The sequence below is a fragment of the Oryctolagus cuniculus genome, chromosome 12, assembly GCF_051225735.1.
Source record: "Oryctolagus cuniculus isolate XC-2025 breed Fujian yellow rabbit chromosome 12, ASM5122573v1, whole genome shotgun sequence".
Taxonomy (NCBI): Eukaryota; Metazoa; Chordata; class Mammalia; order Lagomorpha; family Leporidae; genus Oryctolagus; species Oryctolagus cuniculus.
The window spans coordinates 4,441,146-4,460,705 of NC_142878.1; the positions used below are offsets into that span (position 1 = coordinate 4,441,146).

The 19,560-nt window shown below is 41.8% G+C and overlaps 1 protein-coding gene across 12 annotated transcripts in view; it reads left to right on the plus strand.

Moving 5' to 3' along the window:
* Positions 1 to 19,560, plus strand: part of MCTP2 (multiple C2 and transmembrane domain containing 2) — a 252,067-nt gene that overhangs the window by 211,721 nt on the left and 20,786 nt on the right. For 11 of the 12 annotated variants that reach the window (XR_016218666.1, XR_016218667.1, XM_089311100.1 and 8 more), the window contains one exon: positions 10,901 to 11,010. The exons of the other annotated variant lie outside the window; for it this stretch is intronic. Coding sequence is in view for 9 of the 11 variants with exons in the window: in XM_089311100.1 (XP_089167226.1) it covers positions 10,901 to 11,010 (110 nt within the window). In the remaining 2 variants the exon portion in view is untranslated. The remainder of the gene's footprint in view (positions 1 to 10,900; positions 11,011 to 19,560) is intronic. 12 annotated transcript variants of the gene reach the window in all.

Sequence of the window (19,560 nt, forward strand, 5' to 3'; positions counted from 1 at the left end):
ACCCAGAGTAATCTTTAATAGTCCACATACACATACCCCCATGTACACATACCCTTCCAGGGCATACACAAGTACATCCTACACACAGGACATACTGTGGAAGACCTATTTATGGATAATTTCCAGGGGAATAAAGTAAATGGTTATTCTGATTTAAGTCCTTTTATTTTGATTTATATACATTTTTAAGTGCTCAAGTCTTATGTTACTAACATTTCTACCATACCATCTTACTGATAAGACTTTAAGATTAAGTGCATTCCGGACAATTCTTTATTTTTTTAAGATTTATTTATTTTAAAAGAGTTGGAAGCAGAGACAGAGAGAGATCTTGCATCAACTGGTTCACTCCCCAAATGGCAGCAAACGCCAGGGCACAGCACGCACTAGCCAGGCCAGGAGCTTCTTCCGGGTTTTCCATGTAGCTACAGGGGTCCAAGGACTTAGGATATCTTCTGATGCTTTTCTCAGGCACAGTAGTAGGGAGCTGGATTGGAAGTGGAATAGCCAGGACTTGAACCTATGCCCCTATGGGATGCTGGTATCGCAGGGAGTGGCTTTACCCACTATGCCACAACGCCAGCCCTCCCAGCCAATTCTTGTCAGTTATGCATGCTTGAATGAGAAGAGGTTGATTTTTAAATTTCCTGTAGTCCTTTTAACTCATCAGGTTGCTAAAATTTCTTCCTTAAAATTCAAACCTCCACTCTTAAAATAATTTAGACCTCAGTACCTTCGGGAAGTAATTCAGAAATATGATTGGCCTTTTGGAGCACTTGTCAGAGAACCCTGCCTCTTTCCAGGCTCTGTAATATCTCTGGTACTTGTATATCATTGTGATTTTATGGTAAGGGTTATGCTTGGTAATATTACTCCCAAATATTGTGATTATCAATATATTATCTTATTTCCTAATATGCACTAGCAGAATACTACCAGGGCCTCTGATTTTTTTAGTGGTCTATACTGTTTCAAGGTGTTTAACTTTACATTATCTGAAAGTATTATATCATGCTAAAGTAGAATGCATCGGGCATTATATCACAGCCTCATATGATTTTTCTGAGAATAGGAACTGTCCCTGTTGTCTTTCCTAGCAAAGATCCTCCATTTTCCTATGGCTCACATTAAGTCCCAAGTATCCAACAAGTTTTCAAGGTAATTGACAGATGATTTATAAGATAATTAATAAAAGGTTAGAAATACCACTTTCCCTCGATGGAGAAATAATCATTTGAAGAATGCAATAAATGAAACAAAAGAAATAATTTAAAACAAGACTATCTTGAGTAATACTTATTTAAATAATTTATAAATACATTTGTTCACAATTGGCAGGCTGCTTGGTATCTTTAAGCTCATTCAGTACTCAATATAAGTCATTACATTTTAAATTATTTTCACTGCCTACACATTTTAAAAACCCAGATTAAGAGAAGTTATGTATCTGAGATTTGTCTGCCAAAACATTAGCAAAATTCAAACCTGGTTCTTCTCACCTAAATCTTTTGTAGTTTGGCTATTCTACGTTGTAAGGAATGAAACATATCGTTTGTTTATTGGTCCATTTTCCCACATCATTATCGGCAAGCTGTAACCATTGTTCTGAGCCGGAGTGTCTGTGAGTGCAGAGTTTGTGATGTGAGCACAGCGATCGCACTAACAGCGCTGGTGTCCTGTTCTCACTCCTTTCATCAGATCGCGAGCTCTGTCGAGGACAGGCTTGTGAGGGAGCTTACCTTTGAGCTGCCTTGTAGGGTGAGAAGAGTTACATGTTGCTCTATCACCTATTTTATCATCTTCTCCTACTATTGCATCTGGAAGAAAACTAAAGGATGCCCAGGGCTAGATGGGCAAAGGCAGCTCACTGTGTGTTTATCCACCGTAGTTACAGTTACAGAAAACCCTCTGCCCTCTTCCGTGGGTGGGGGCGTGGCTTCTGCCAGTTGGTTCGGCAACTTTCAAGTAAATCTCTCTAGCCAGGTCTTAGTTCCAAACATTTATTCTTTTTCTACCCGGTGGCTAATTTGTCAGTTGTGTCTTATGAATGTCTTCCTTGAGATGTTCATTGCTTTTCACGCTTTGCAACCTTCCTATTTGATAACAGATAAGATTTCTGCAGCAACCAAAAAGAAAAAAAAAAAAGTGAATACCAGTGCATTGTGTGAGTGCTTTGTATAGTGAGCAGATAGTGTCGAACCACGTAGATATGGTATTGATTCAAAATGCAGACGTCCTGTTTTATATTCATTTCCCAAAGAACTCTCCCTCCCCCGTTTACCTCCATGCACCATGGAGCTGACTCTGTGTGTGTGTCAGTGCCGAGATGCCCAGGGCACACCTTGTGCAGTGAAGTCCTAAAGGCAGCTCCCCGTGCAGTAAGTCAAGTTTCTCAAAGAACAATTTTTAATCTCGTAACACAGAAATATTACACCTCATTCTGTGGTGATAGATGCTGAGCGGATTTTTGTACTGAATGCCATGCAGTCTATTTCTGTCATGTATAATTCTTTAGGTTTTCAAATTGTAGACTTTTAATATTCAATGGGAGGAAAGACCACACATATTCCTATTGTGTGTGTGTGTGTGTGTTTTGTTTTTTTTTTTTACAGAGTGGACAGTGAGAGACAGAGAGAAAGGTCTTCCTTTGGCTGCAGCTGGCGCACCGCGCTGATCCGATGGCAGGAGCCAGGTGCTTCTCCTGGTCTCCCATGGGGTGCAGGGCCCAAGCACTTGGGCCATCCTCCACTGCACTCCCTGGCCACAGCAGAGAGCTGGCCTGGAAGAGGGGCAACCGGGACAGAATCCGGCACCCCGACCGGTACTAGAACCCAGTGTGCCGGCGCCGCAAGGCAGAGGATTAGCCTAGTGAGCCGCGGCGCCAGCCCCTACTGTGTTTTATTGGGACCTCTTTAGGAGGGTGAAATTACTGGGGGGCTTTTGAGATGAAGGTGTTGCATCCATCCATTGTGCTAATCCGACATGTGCTGTGACAAACTGCTCCATTTTCAGCCAGAAGGACTTATCTTGACATGGTCAGCTTTCAGGAATAGCTCTCTGGCTTTGCTTAGGTGGTTAACAGAGAACAACGGAGAGGTTTTCTACATCAGAACAAGCAGGGAAGGTGGAAAGTTACACACTGACTGTATAATTAATTCTCAGTTGTCGATTAATTTTGATGTGTTAGTTCTGTCCCAGAGGCCCCGAGCTAGTTTGCTGCACCTACAGTGCCAAACCCACTGGAGACACGGGCGGGCAACAGCCTCAGGAAGTGAAGATTTGCCTTCTGCTTTGTTTATTTGGTTATATCTATATTTTGAGAAAAAACGGCTATGTCACTACGCAGGCTTCTTAGTTATTAATTCAATTGGTTAGCGACTTAGAACTCAGTCCTTTTGAGATTTTGTAAACAAGTGGGCACTGAATAGTATCGGGATCCTGTATTCATCTGTATATTATACACATTTTTGATTACAGAATTAGAGTTGCGCATTTTTCTGACAATGAGTGCCACTCTTTCTGTACAACGTATAGAAAACCAAGGAGCTCTGAAACACTTGAATTCTGGGGTTGAGAAGTCCCATGTTTTCATCTCTTCCATTGTTTGGTGAAGCTTGCTCACAGAGGAAGTCCAGAATCCTGGGGCTTCTACTTAGGGCCCTGCAGTTTTGTGATGAGAAGTGATGTCTCATCTTTGCCAAAAATAGAAGTCTAAAACTTTGTGTTTGGCCACAGTGGTCCTGTTCACTTGTTTAATCACGCTAATGGCCATCGCTGTCGTTACGACACATTTCCTCCTACAAATTGGAAGGAGTGAGCCCAATCGCGTGTGGCAGGAGTGCTGTCTTTCTGAATGAATCCCTGTTACTCTGCTGGGCGACTTGGTCGTGGCAGCAGAGGCGATGTTGTGCTTGCTAAAGAGTGTCATCGCCACATCCCCTGGTTCCATCTGAAACGTGTAAATAAAGCCAGCATGATGCAGGCTGAGCTGCCAGATGATCTTTCCTGCGACTCGGGGCAACGTGAGTAGACTTGTCCTGGAAGATCATTTCTCTTGAAGCTCAAAAACACCTAGGATTCTTTGAACTAGACAAAAGGTGGTTCTGTCTTTCGTCTCTCTGCCTTCTTGATGGCAGGGGAGTTATAAGCATGAGACGCCGAGTGTATTCCAAGTACTTCCCATATACAGATGTGTTTAATTCTCCCAGCACTCTGGTCAGGGTAAGGATTATGGTCTCCATTTCTCAGATAGTGAAACTGAGACTCACATATAGCTAGTAGAGATCAACACCAGAGCTGAGCCCATTTCTCCTGCAGTCAAAGCCTGCCTTAAACATCCCTTAACCTCTCTGGACCTCAGTCTCATGTAAATGGAAATGGTAATAACTAATAATATGAGATATAGCCTTTGGCATATTGGTAGGTAAAGAGAAAAAGCCAATGCAATCAAGAGCCGCTTCTTTAAAAAAAGTTTTTTCAGTGCTGAGGGTGAAAAGAGCATTTGCTGCTAGGACAGCTGGAAGGACGGAAGTGTGATGCCAACCGTGAGAGGGAGGCACAGTCAGCATGGACCGGTCCTCAGGAAGAGGCTTCCGAAAACCCCAGAGCACAGATAGACAGTCACTCTGGATTTGTAAGTCTCGCGTCTCTCTCACATGCTTATTTCCTACACGGACGGAAAGGACCCTGTGGACACGGTTGCACACCTGACACCTGCTCTCTCCCTACATGTGGACATCTTCCCATACGAGCGCTGAAGCAGCACCGAGTGATACACCCAGCTCGGTGGCCGGTGCTAAGAGAGAGTCAGAACAGTTGTGTCTTGTGTGTGGCCACAGGCTGCAGCTCAAGGAGGTGCAGCAGGACCTGATGGCTACTGGAGATGTGAACAGGATATCCAAGCTATGAAAATATGAATACATGGAACTGGCATTGTGGCACAGCAGGTAAAGCTGTGGCCTATGATGCCAGCATCCCATGTGGGTGGCCAGTTCACGTCCCAGCTACTCTACTTCTCGTCCAGCTCCCTGATAATGCACCTGGGAAAGCAGCAGAAAATGGCCCAAGTACTTGGGCCCCTACATCCACGTGGAAGCTCCTAGCTCTTGCCTTCAGACCAGGCCAGCTCCAGCTACTGTGGCCAATTTGGAAGTGAACCAGTGGATGAAAGATTGTGTGTGTGTGTCTGACTTTGCATTTCAACTATATAAATTTTATAAATCTAGAAAATATAAATACCATCTTATATTCTAAGAACTTGCAAGCCTTGATGAGCCCGTGTTATCCGAAGGCTATGAAAGCTTTTTAGAGATCAGAGACGGTGTTTGTAACTAATCATGAAGATACCTGCCTTGCAAGGATGTGCCCCTGGCACACACGAATAGCAAGTGCCTTGTGCAGAGAGCCTGCGCAGGTGATGGAAACTCTGGGAACTTGTTTGTCCTCTCCAACCATGAGGATGTCCTGGAAAGAACTGATCTCTTTCTATACTAATGGATTTTAGGTTAAACTGACTTAGGTTCATCTTTTGTCCCTGTTTTCCCAGAAAATTTCATTTATTTTCTCATTTTAAATTATTTAATATTGCCAGTAAATAAGTTGGGATTAGTGCAGGGCTTTCTTTTATGCTCTCAGCTTCTCTGTGGCTGTTCCTGGTAGCCCATGAGATGTGTGTGTAGGGGGCAGAGTTCTCACGCACCACATCAGATCTGACAACCAACCATGAACAGCACATCTCTGCCTTCCACTTGCCAGAGGATGACGGACTAACTTCCAGCCTTAAAGGAAGCTGTGGATGATCACTAGTAAAACTCAGATGAGCTAACCCCTTCATGTCTCAGGAAGTAGAGGAGGAATGTAACCGTCTCATTGGCCACGTGGTTATTTTAAAATTTATGTGATTTCAGCTGTTTGAGAGGCGGAGGGAGGGAGGGAGGATAGAGAACAAGAATCGTCCCTCTGCTGGCTCACTCCCCAAATACCTGCAACAGCCAGGGTTGGGCCAGGCCACAGCCAGGAGCCCAAAACTCCATCCAGATCATCCGCGTGGATGGTAGGGGCTCAGGTGCTTGAACTGTCACCTGTTGCTTTCCAGGATGCATTAGCAGGATGGCGGATAGAAAGCAGAATTGCTGGGGCTCAAACCAGTGCTCTGGGATGCAGGTTGCCCTCAGCGGTGGCTTGGCTTGTTTCCCCACAAGGCTCTTCCCACCAGCCTGTTTTCTAAGGCCTATAGTGACCGTAAGGCCCCCAGCCTGCCCACTCAGAACGGTTAATGGGAATGGTGAGGCATGCAGGGTGTGTGTGGTATACATTTAACAGATGTGGAATTTAAACCATCCTACTAAGAGACTATGAAATCTAACTTGAGCACTCTTATTAGAACATTTCGATGAATTAATTTGCACTTTTTTCTTTTGTAATGTTCTTCAACAATAAGAAAAATGAGTTCTGTTTAGTGAGTAATTAAGTATTACTATTCCATTCTTCCATAGAGTTGGAGAGGAACTAAAAGGTAAAGGTTTGTTCCCATTTGCTATTTACTCTGGCACCCTGGTCATGTCGATGGCCTGCGTAAAATCAGTCCCCAAACCTGCCTGGAGAGCACCAACAGCGACTTCTGCAGGAAGCAGTTTCCTCAAGAACAGTTTCTGAAAGCTGGACTTTAACACTCACAGTTAAAATGCTGAAAGGGCACATCAGAAAAAGTGTGGAAAAGAGAGAAGTATATTTTGATTTAAAAAATTTGAAATCCATGCAAATAAGCCATCTTCAGAAAGTTCATAAGCTGTGTGTAGAATGAAAAAAAGCTGTCCATGAGCTTCAAGCATTTTTACACCAAAATAGACTTTTGATTTGATTTTTCTGTGAGTGTTTGGAATACTTCTTACATTCTTTCTGTGGAACATGGCCTTCACTGACATCACATGACTGTTCCATGCTAATTTCCTGCTCCCCATTCCAAGTTTTCACTGTATGAGAAATGGCGAAAGTCGCTGTTAATCTGCCTGACATCCATGAATTCAAATGAAATATCATGTAATTAATTCTGAAAACAGTTTTGACTTTTCTCATCCAAGTTATAAAGCTTTTGCAAATTAATTCTACAAATAATGGAATCTTTGGCAAGAATGCAATTGTAGATTTGATTTAAACATCTAGTGATGGGGGTTCTTTTGTTTTCATGTAATCGAGGCAGAGTTTGATGGCACCTAACCTCATGACTGGCAAGATCTTCTGAAATGAAGGAATCCAGGAGTCAGACGCCTGGGATCCGATCTGGTGCCCTGATTTTTGTGTTTGCCTCCACACAGGTGATAATGTTCTACCCACAGAGCAGACATTGCTATGTTCACATCTTAACCATTTCGTAGATAAGGGTTGAGATATGAACCAGGGTTAGTGATGCAGAGTGTGAAATATGAAGTAAAGGGCGGCACATCCTTTACTTACCCATCATTGGCCTAATTTGAGAGAGATTTGTACCCTTGGAGAGCAGTCACTCAACACTCAACAGGTATTTCCCAAAGCTATTGAACTCCTGTAAACAGATCTAAAACTTGTGTTGCATTTGTGAGAATCTTCAGTTCTTGAACTGCTAAGTAGCATGTCTGTAAACTTTCATGAATGCAACTATGTTTAGAAGTTGGCCAAAAAGAAGCACACATCGGTTTTATCTGAAAAAGCAAGGTGTGCATGGCACAAAGTAGGCGATGAAGTCAAGTGCTATGCATAATTAAATTGTTAAATTCTGAAGTTAGATTATTTCAATTTTTGGGAAGATATTGATTTTTATAGGATATATTCTGTCCTGTATCGAAAGACATTGAGAAGTTATTTATATCTCAGCATAACTTTTGTTAAACAATCAAATCATAGATACAGCTTACTAGAGGTTCTGTGTTTGGACCAGCACTGTGGCGAAGCAAGTAAGGCTGCTCTCTGCAGCGCCAGCATGCCATAGGGGTGCCTGTTCGAGTCCCAGCTGCTCCACTTCTGGTCTGGTGTTCTGCTAATGGGCCAGGGAGGGCAGAGGAAGATGGCTCAAGTACTTGGGTCTCTGCATGGACTTGGGATTCCCAGAGGAAGCTCCTAGCTTTCTGTCTTATGATTGGCCCACCTCTCCAGCCTTTGCAGCCATTTGGGGAGTGAACAAGTGTACGGAATTTATTCTCTCTCCCTCCCTCCCTCCCTCTCTGTGCGTGTGTGACTCTGCCTTTGAAAAAAATATTTTGTAGAAGCTATCAAAAATGTTGAATAGAAAAAGTGCATATGGATGTAGAATGATGTCTTTGAGCATATTTGGGCTACAATATATAGAAAGTTTAATATTTAAACTACAGAATTGAGAATATTTTCCATGTTTCACACTTTTGGGTGTGTTTTGAAAGTACCTAATTGCTAGTAGAGAAAGCATTTAAGCATTGCTTGTGTTCTATGTGGAGTCACCTAAGGTGTCAATGGCGACTCTGCAGCTGATTAACAAGTGTTTTATGAAGTATTAGAAGTACAAGATGACGTAACACTGCATTCTTGTGAAAAATAGTTCTGCTGTGGTGGACTTGTACACAGATACAGCTAGGAAATCAACTAAAATATGAATACCAGGGATAATCATTTTTCATGTGTCCTAAAACATTCAGATAAGCAACATGAACACATTTCTTGTGGTTTAAAATTTTCACTAAAATTTGCAAATGCAACAAATTTTTGTTTTGAAGAATTTGTTTATGAAAATAAAAATGAAGTGACATCATAGAACAACAAAATTAAAACCAAGTTGTCACTTGGTAAATATTTCCAAAATTATATAATTTTATTACTTTCATTCTTAAAAATATGTACTCCAGATGATGGATTATTCTGCTGTCCTAGACACAGTGGGCGTCGTTAGGCTGTGGATATTGAGTACTCAAAACGTCAGGCTCATTCAAAAGTAGAAGAAGCTTGTGAGAATCATTTATAATTTTGCTACTAAGACATGCTTTCTTTACAACCAGGACCTGAATGTTTCATAAGGAAAAGAAATCAGACGACTGAAATAGGAAGTTTTTAATGAAATTGAGCCACATGGACATTTGGATCATTTTCCAAGAAATGGTTTTGACCTATACTAAATGCTGCTAAAAAGAGGAAGCCACTTTTGCCCTTTGGGTCAAATTCCCCAGTGCTTTCAAATGTTCCTTTATAAACAGGAATACTTCTGTGGCATTCAGGGATTGTTTGTCATGATCATGCCCATTAATAGATGTTGGTAGATCACCGAGCATGAATTAGGCTTGTCTGGTCGCATATCTAATTTTTAGTGCAAACTGCTGGAAGAATTAGAGTAACAAAGGAAAAGGGATTTAAAAGTAGGGTGAGAAATACAAATGTCTTGCACGTTTCTGTTGCGAGAGGAAACAGTGAGGTTGGACAGCAGTGCAGACCAGGTGGTGAGAGCAGATTCCAGCCATCCCAGGACCCTCACTGCCGAGGGGTGGCACTGGTGTCTTCGACCTCTGCCTTTCTGTGATCCGCGTCACACTAGCTCCATACATACAGGCATACACAAGAAGGGAAGTTTTTGCTTTTTGACGTTTCTGCCATATTGGTGTTTGCTTTTATCAGCAGTCCTTATCCGGAGTTGGTGGGTGCACCTGCACTCCACCCATGCCTCCAGTTTGATGGAGTTGAGAAGTCCGCATGCAAATGATTGTTTTTTCATGTGTAGCACAGAGGTTACTGCAAGAGTTTCCTCCTAAATTTAGAGGTATTTGCTCAATAATTTGGTACATTTCTAGCCCAAGTAAAATTCTAGGTAGAAAGAACATTTTCTGTTAGATATGTTTAAGGTTTTAGATTTCATGTATTACTCCATTGACCCAGAGAGGCAGGAATTAAGGAGACACTGGCTCAATCCCAATTACAACAAGATTCAGAAGAGTAATCGAACAAAGAATTAGAATGCAAGAAATTGTGTGAAAACAACACCACGCCTGTATTTAGGGTATCTTTTTTTCCTCTAATAGTTGAGTAATTTCTGAATTACTTGTATAACATCAGCTACCTAGCATGAGAAAACACATTTAATTTTTAGATAAGAAAAATAAGGGTAATATTCTTAGAATACTGATTTCCATTTTACATGAAGAATTGGGAGACTGAGGAAGATGAACTTGTATGTGCCTCTAATTTCACAAGAAAATCACTGCCTATTGTTGATAGGTGATGGATAATCATTAGGTTCATGTAGCCCCCATCAGTATATGTGAAGGTCTTCAAAAAGTTCAAGGAAAATGCGTGCTATTAAATTATGGATTTTAAAGATGTTTTACACCAAAATTATCTTTTAATTCCATTTTCCATGTACTTTTTGAAGTCCTTTCTGAGTATTTGGTGACCCTGCAGCCCGTCTTCAGCTGATGGCTGTGTGTCTGAGGTAGTTAGCCAAAGGATGACTGAAACATTCATCTGGCTTGCGGTGTGTTTAGAGCAGGTTAAGGTGCCAGGCTGAGAGCCTTCTGTGTCTCCACCATGCTGTGTCATCGCTGAAGAGCTGTAGTAGGAGAGGACGGGGAGAGCATACAGTCAGCTATGCGAGGACAGAGGATCCAAGTTAGGGGGCAGGGGTCATGCGATTCTCCTAGGGACACAACCACCACCACAGAAGGTGTCCCTGGTTTTGTGGGGCTTCCACCGCACAATTCATGCTACTGAGGTCCTAGCTGACTTGCACCCTGTGAGAGGTAGCATCTGAATCAGCAAATGGAGACATTTGGGGGATCAATAAATTTTAAGTTTTTTTTTTTAATAGTTTTAGAATTGCTCACAGTGATAACCATGTTATGCTATGGTTGATCCTGTCTACAGCAGGTGGATAAATAAGAACGGAGTTGAATCTTGCTCTTATGTTTCCTAGGAGTCTGAGAAAAAGGGGTTTATTGAAAGAATCTACATGGTACAAGATATTGTTTCAACTGTCCAGAACATCTTGGAGGAAGTAGCTTGTTTTGGAGAAAGAATTAAAAAGTAAGTTCTGATTGTGTGATGTGGTGTTCAAAGCAGACCTACCACAAGAACAGAGTGGGGAGGAAGTGGGATCAGAAAGTGTAAAAACAAAAAAAGAAGCAAAAGTGTTGGGCAAGGCTGCTTTGACTGCGGTTGGTGTGTGCTTTGTGCCCATCAGCTTCACGGTTGGGCGGTGCCTCAGAACAGAGGGGCCATATGGCTCCGTTTACACCACTTGTCCTAGCATTGTTATTAATCGTGCCCCCTTTACTCTTGAATATGCCTGCATGGGTGATAAATTATATATGAAAAAATAGGTGACCTTCTTCAGAAATAAAAAGGGAAGCAAATATGTTCTAAAGGAGCCATTTGCATCCCAAACTCAAAACATGATAAATGTCTTCAGTAATGTTTTTTCCTCAATTCTCCAAAGATTGTTATATAACTAGCAACATTATAGAAGGATAGATGTGAAGTTAATTTACCATGTACATGAATGTCTTGGGACAGGGGTTGACAAACTTTCTCTGTAATGATCCGGAGAGTAAATATTTTCAGCTTTGTGAGCCATATGCTCTCTGTCACATCTTCTCAACTCTGTTGCTTAAGTGTAAAAACAGTCACAGTTGAAATGTAAGTGAATGTGTGTGCTGTGTTGCAATAAAACTTTATTTACAAAAACAGGTGGCACGCTGGATTTGACTCCAATCCAGTGCATAATTTGTATTCCCTACCTTAGGACACAGGAGCTGAATTCTCTGAGAGTCCTAGTTGAAAAAGACCCTGGGATTCATATTGTTTGTTTTGTTTTATATGTTTCGAACTGCACCTAATTTGGTTTTCATTTAGTACCAGCTGATAGAGATGGTTTTAAAATTTTCCCTGGAATTATAAGTGTTTCTCTTTATCCTTTTAACCTAGAATTGTGTCAGCCGTGTTCTTTCCAAGAAGTAGCTCTTACACTTGTCTTATTTGTCATGTCTTGCAGATCATTGTAGTTCCTTTATGTTAAAGAAGATTATTTGGGAATCTAACGGGTAAAGAAAAGATTAAAATGAACGCTAAAAGCCAAATAAAATTTTTCTGTGGCAAAATGCAGTGAGAACCCATAAGCATGATTAACATCAGCAAACAGAAGTCATTAATATGCAACTTTGTATCAATACTGATCTTAGCTGCATCTCCAGTGAAATTGCCCAAGTGTCCATTTATTGCCAGAATATTAGGTGTGTGTTTTTTTTTGTTTTTTTGTTTTTTTGTTTTTTTGTTTTTTTTTTTTTGACAGAGTGGACAGTGAGAGAGAGAGACAGAGAGAAAGGTCTTCCTTTGCCGTTTGGTTCACCCTCCAATGGCCGCCGCGGCCAGCGCGCTGCGGCCGGCGTACCGCGCTGATCTGGTGGCAGGAGCCAGGAGCCAGGTGCTTTTCCTGGTCTCCCATGGGGTGCAGGGCCCAAGCACCTGGGCCGTCCTCCACTGCACTCCCTGGCCACAGCAGAGAGCTGGCCTGGAAGAGGGGCAACCGGGACAGAATCCGGCGCCCCGACCGGGACTAGAACCCGGTGTGCCGGCGCCGCTAGGCGGAGGATTAGCCTAGTGAGCCGCGGCGCCGGCCAGGTGTGTGTTTTAAGACATAGGCTGGGGCAGGCATTGTGACAGAACAGATTAAACTGTCACTTGCAATGCCCACATCTTGTATTGCAGTGCCTGGAACTGATTCAGATCTCTGCTTCTGTTAATGTACCCTGGGAGGCAGCAGGTGATGGCTCAAGTAGTTGGATGTCTACCTCCAGTGGGGAGACCCAGATGGAGTTCCAGGCTCCTGGCTTTGGCTTGACCCAGCCCTGGCTTTTGCATGCATTTATGTGAACCAATGAATAGAAGATATTTCTCTCCCTCCCCTTTAAAAAAGTGAGATGAAAATGAAAATAAATACATAAATATTATGAAAAAAGAGATACAGGTTATAAGCTACGTTTAAGCAAATTTCATGAGTTTTTATTGAATTTATCCGTTGTTATTTCTGTAATATCAAGAAAAAGAACAGGGGCTGGCATTGTGGCACAGAGGGTAAAGCTTCCATGCCAGTACCCCATATGGGCACTGGTTCATACCCTGGCTCCTCCACTTCCTGTCCAGCTCCTTGCTAATGGCCTGGGAAAAGCAATGGAATAAGACCTATGTGCTTGTGACCCTGCCACCCATGTGGAGTAACCTGGATGAAACTCTTGGCTCCTGAGCCTGGCCCAGGCTGTTGCAGCCACCTGGGGAGCGAACCAGCAGATGAAATCTCTTCTCTGAAACTGATTTTGAAATCAATCAATCTTTTTTTTTTTTAAAGAACAGTAGGATATTTGCTGCAATATATTCTTATTTTTTTTAAAGATTTATTTCATTTATTTGAAAGGCAGAGTGACAAAGAGGGAGACGCATACACACCCTGAGACAGAGATGTCTTCCACCTGCTGGTTCACTCCCCACGTGGCTCCAGTGACTGCAGGCTGGATCAGGGTCCCATGCACTTGGCAGGGAACTTGGGCCATCTTCCACTGCTTTCCCAAGAGCACTAGTGGGAGCTAGACCAGAAGCACTGGCACTGCAACATGGGATTCCAGCGTCACAGCGGCGACTGAACCCTCTGTGCTCCAATGCTGGTCCCTTATCTACTTTATTCTTTTAGGTTTCATTGAAATGGAAAAGTGACTCCTTAATTTGCCCTCAAAAGTGTTTACAGCATATCTGACAGTAGGAAGGTGACATGAGGAAAGCATTGTAATTCTTCATTTATGCAATTACCAGTTGTTGGATTTAGCCCTGGCTTGGCCTAGGAACGTGAAAGCCTCTGTAGTCACATTGACAGCACCTACTGTGGTGGGCTAGCCGGGCCTGTGGAGGGCTAGCCAGGCCTGTGGAGGGCTAGCCAGGCCTGTGGAGGGCTAGCCGGGGCCTGTGGAGGGCTAGCCGGGACCTGTGGTGGGCTAGCTGGGGCCTGTGGTGGGCTAGCCGGGCCTGTGGTGGGCTAGCCGGGCCTGTGGAGGGCTAGCCGGGCCTGTGGTGGGCTAGCCGGGGCCTGTGGTGGGCTAGCCAGGGCCTGTGGAGGGCTAGCCGGGCCTGTGGAGGGCTAGCCGGGCCTGTGGAGGGCTAGCCGGGCCTGGGGTGGGCTAGCCGGGGCCTGTGGTGGGCTAGCCGGGGCCTGTGGTGGGCTAGCTGGGGCCTGTGGAGGGCTAGCCGGGGCCTGTGGTGGGCTAGCTGGGCCTGTGAAGGGCCTGGTACAGCAGTGCCTCCTTGGAGGAGGTTCTGAACAGAGTGGTACTGAATCATTCCACAGCCATGTGGGGTAAGGATTGTTAGTGTCTCCATTTTACAGATGGGAAAGCAAACACACAAAGGGCTTAACTCTGGAGACCAAGGTCATAAAGCTAGTATGCTTGGGTTCGAACCTGTCCTCCTCACTACACCATCGGCCATTAGCCTCTAGGAATTTGTCTTTTGAATAAAAGAAAAAAATAGGCTACGAGAATTCAGGAACATCTGTACAAGATAGGATGCCGGGGGATTGCTGAATGGTGGAGGAAAGGCTGCAGGCGAGACTGAGGGAAATCTAAAGCAAAAAAGTATCCGCCTCTCTGAGGACGGGATGGGATAGCTGGGCGAAGAGCTGACCACGCCAGGCATCAGTAGGTGGGAGCCCCTGTGTGTGGAAGTGGAGGAATTAGGGATGACCGTGGCAATGCCCGGAGATGAGGCACGTGCTGCAGGCCCTTGAGCGGATAGAAGAAAGATGAGGAGGATGCACTGGCGGCAAGAAGGAGATGTGGAGTCGGGGCAAGACCAAGGAAGCAAGATCATGTTGGGTAAAACTGTCTGTATTCCTGCGTCTCTGAAAGACAAATGTGGCTGTTGTGCACTTGCCAGTACTAAAGGAAATGTGTCTGTCGAGAACAGAGGGCAGATGGATCTAAACAGGCCCCCAGCTCCACAGTTCCTCTGAGGGGCAGCTGTGCCCAGCACAGCTGTGGTGGCCGCGGCTCAGACGTGTATTCAGCCCATGAACAGAGCACTGTTCTGCCCAGCTGCAGCACAGGAAGGCTCATGAGGCTCGACTCCTATTAATTCTTTGGCCATTCATTATTACAGTGACCTTAGAGTCCCTGCTGGGCATTCAAGTGGGATGTCATGTGTAACTCTGTTGGAATTTCATTGTAATTCAGTGTTTAAGACCCAGTAAAACTTTTATCCAACTTTTAGCAACTGGCAGATAAATAGACTTACATGAAACGGAGAGCAAGGCGTCCTTGATCAGGATGGAAGGACCCAGGTGGTGTTGCACTTACGTGGAGGAAACTCTGTTTCCTCTTCCCTGTTCTTCTCTGCCTTCTCTGATATCATGTGAATTTAAATACCTGTATACATGAGGCTAAAACATTCATGCAACCTGCAGCATTTCTATTACCCTGGACTGTAGCCAGGAGGGGTCTGAAGCACCATATGTGTTGCGTGTTCTATCATTATGGAGTGGTGGCTTCAACCCCTGTATATCCTTCAGTGGTTAGGAAAATCTCCAAGGATGAGATCATGAGGTTCAGGTAGACCTAGAAAGACAGAGAATTTATTCTTGCAGAGGGCACATGCCTAAGGAGGAAGACTGTCCTGGCTGGGAAGTGGTGTTGAGAAAACAGGTTTAGTATGGTGGAATCACAAGGAGGCCGTGGAGAAGGCTAGACTGATGTATCATGTGTGTCACTGGTTGTTCCGTGTCAAGAGGGACACAGTGTGATGGCTACAGAGAGGCCAGAGGCCAGGTGTGATGGGAACCTTCACCAGCCAGCATATGAATCAAGCAGGTGAGAAGGAAAGAGTCTTGCAAGGACGATCTACAGGAGTTGATGATCTGTTGATGATCTTCCATGGGAAGAATAGTCACAGGACTTCATTTGTCCAGCCCTGAGAAGTAAGGGAAGTAATGAACATACTGACACAGAAGTCAGCATCAAAGGGGCCACCAGTAGGGACGGGAAACAGAGAAGGTAGCTGTACCCATCGGATTGCGGAGGGTCGCGATCATTTTGTTAGGTGCTTTGAAATTGACAAAGGTAACATTCTTCCATGTTGGGGGATTCCTTGAATTTCATTAAGAAAGTTAGCTCATTTATTTCATAACTGCCCACGTTAGGGATATGAGTATTCTTAGGATTCAGGTTGCTCCCAGGTCAGAGCCACTGGAAAAAAACCTATGCAGAAATATTACACATTATGTGATGCCAAGCTGGGAAAAGCTTTGACTTAATGTTCCTCCGAGTGGTTCATGGAAGATCAGCTGTGCAGTATTCCTGATAAATGGGAACAATATCCTGGAAGCTTGAGTGCTGGCATATCATTACTAGTGTCCTAGAGTTAAGTCCTCCGGAATATAAGCAAGGATTTGCAACTGGATGAAATAAGTAACACAAGTCTTCCTTCATTTCCCAAAGTGCTGAGATAGCGGTGACCAACAGGGGCTCTTTTTTTTTTTTTTTTTTTTTTAGAAAACTTTTATTTAATAAATATGAATTTTGAAAGTACAACATTTGGATTATAGCATTTCCCCTCCCATAATCACCCTCCCACCTGCAAACCATCTCATCTCCTACTTCCTCTCCCATCCCATTCTTCATTAAGATTCATTTTCAATTATCTTTATATACAGAAGATCAACTTAGTATATACTAAGTAAAGATTTCAACAGTTTGCACCCACACAGACACACAACGTATAAAGTATTGTTTGAAAGCTAGTTTTACCATTAATTCTCATAGTACAACACATTAAGGACAGAGATCCTACATAGGGAGTAAGAGAAACAGGGGCTCTTAAGCCAAATTTCTGAGTTTAGGCCCTGGTTCTGCCATCTATCCTGGGAGTAAGTCATCTTGGGAGACACATTTAATTTTCATGCCATAGAGTCTCACCAGTAGAACTGGAATAATTCCCACCTTAGAACATTTTTAAGAGAATTAATGCATCCATATAAAATCTTTATACCAGTTTATATATAGTAATCACTTAAAATATTGAATATTTTTAGGAAATTTCCTTATCTTTCTTCCTTCTTCCTCTCTGTCATAAATAAACATTTCCCTTTGAAAAATATTTTAACACTACAATTGTGGGCTCCTGGAGGAAAAATGCCTTAGTCACTGACAGACACTGGAAGAGTGCCTGGCACGTAATACCATGTCTGGCTTCCAGAATGTAAGTACACATGGCATTCCACATGTGTGTGTGTGCACACATGTGTCTTTAGGACTGTACTTATTGGGAGAGAATTGGTATTTTGATAAGTTTTAGACTTTCTAATATGTTAGCTTGGTATTTTCAATCATCTCATTAGGTGAGCTTTGATGTATCACAGTGTTTCAGCGTTTTCTGTATGGAAGTCTGGCACATTTTTGTGAGTTGTATTCCTAGGTACTTGATTTGTTTGGTCTTAATTTAAATGGAATTTTTTTTCAGACTTAATTTTCTTCTGTTAATTGGTACGTAGAAGTAAAAATTTTCTTATATTGACTTCATATCTAATAACTCCAGTAAACCTAATTCTCAATTTTCAAAGGAAGATTAGTGTTTTGGGTTTACTATTAGATAAAATATTGAATTTTACTACTTACTATGATAAACTGTCTGAAACTATTTTTCCCATCTGTATTTTCCAGTCATTATGCCTGTTACTTTGGTTTCTTGCCTTCCTATACTGGTTGTTAGCTCCAGATCCATGTTGGATAGAATTGGTATTGGTGCCCATTCTTCTCTCCCATGTCAACTCAAAGAGAAGCTTTCAACATTTCATACTTGAGAACTATGCTTGCTGTAGTATTTTATAAAAATACTTTAGCATTAAGGACATTTTCTTTAATTCCTAGTTTGCTGAGAGTTTTTATCTTGAAATTAAGTTGAATTTTGTCAACCATTTTTCCACATTCCTTGAGATGGTCATATGTTCCTTCTCCCTTATTTTTATTAATTTTTTGAATTATTGTGATTTTTAGATGGTAAGCCTATCTCACAGTCCTGGAATAAATCCAACCTTGCTGTGTTACACAATTCTTTTGTATTGTTGGATTTTATTTACTGTTTAGTGGCTTTGGATTTTTGCAGCTATGATCATCAGTGAAATTGTCTTATAATTTTCTGTTCTTGAAAAATTCCTTATAAATAGAAGGTTATTCTAAACTCATAACACAAGACTGGGTGTATTTTGTCTTTATTCACTGGAAGTGTTTGTGTAAGTCTGGCATCATTTCTTTCAAAATTTTCTTTCTTGGTGTAAGTTTATAAAATGTATTATACTCAGTTTATATAATATATGCGTGTATATATCTATTCAGTCTTTATTTCTTATCTGTAAGCTGTAATTTTCAAGGAACTTTTGTTTAAATTTTCTACATTTTGGTATAAAGTTACTTATAAAATCCTCTTAATAAGATCTGTAGCATCGTACATTTTTATTCTTAGTTTTTTTTTTCTCTTCAGGGATTTATCATTAATTATTGCTCTTTATTTTTGCCTTCTGTTTTGGGAATTCATTTATTGCTGTTTTTCATACTCATTAATGTGGGATATTAGAACATTTATTTTCAATCTTCTTTCCTCACTTAAAAATGTGAAGTTCTGATTTTTTTTCCATAGAAACATCTGGGTGTATATTAATCGTATTATTCTTTAAGGTTTGTCAAAGCTATTTTTTAAGTAAACATTTTTGTTTCTTCCTTAGCCAAGAGGGATATTAACTTCCAACATGTTTGGGTGGTTTTATCGTCATGGTTTTTTTCTCTGATTTCTAGTTTGGTTTCTCTATTTCTGAATAGAAACAAAAATCAGAAGTTGTGATCTGCAATGACCTCTATCTATAAGTGTTTCATATCACCTTAACTAGATTATTGGGTGCATTGCACTATGTATGTTGATTAAATATGATGATTGTTTTCAGATCTTACGTTTGTCCTGATTTTTGTTTTTGATTGGCTTCCTCTATTACTTAGAAATGTTTAAAGTTTCCACAATAGCTATGGATTCTTCTATTTCTTTCTGTAGTTTTATGTTTTCCTTTCTGTAGTTTAGAGCTATGTTATTTGGTTTTTATGTGTAAAATTTTCTTAGTAAATGGATCATTAATGCATGCATCTGACATCACAAACAAAATTTTTGCCTAAATGTATATTGACTAATAGTAATGTAGTGCTACCATTTTTGTTTTTCCCCAATACATCCCTTTCTATATTTTTCTGTCAAACTCTTATTTCATATCTCTCCTGAATCTGAAAAAAATCACAATTTTAATCGTAGCATAGAGCCTATGTGAATTTATGGTAGTTACTAATATAATTAGAGTTATGTCTCTCCATCTCAAGGACACTCTTTGTTCTTCTTTGGTTTCTTTTTCTTTCCCCTATATATTTTTCCTCTGTTAACAGCATAATTTGCAACACTCTAATATTGTTGCTTGTGTTGTCTTCCTAGTCAATGCAGGAAACTTGTTAATCTGTATTCCATATCTCTGGTTCTGTCATCTAGATGTTGGTTCTCTATAATGTGATA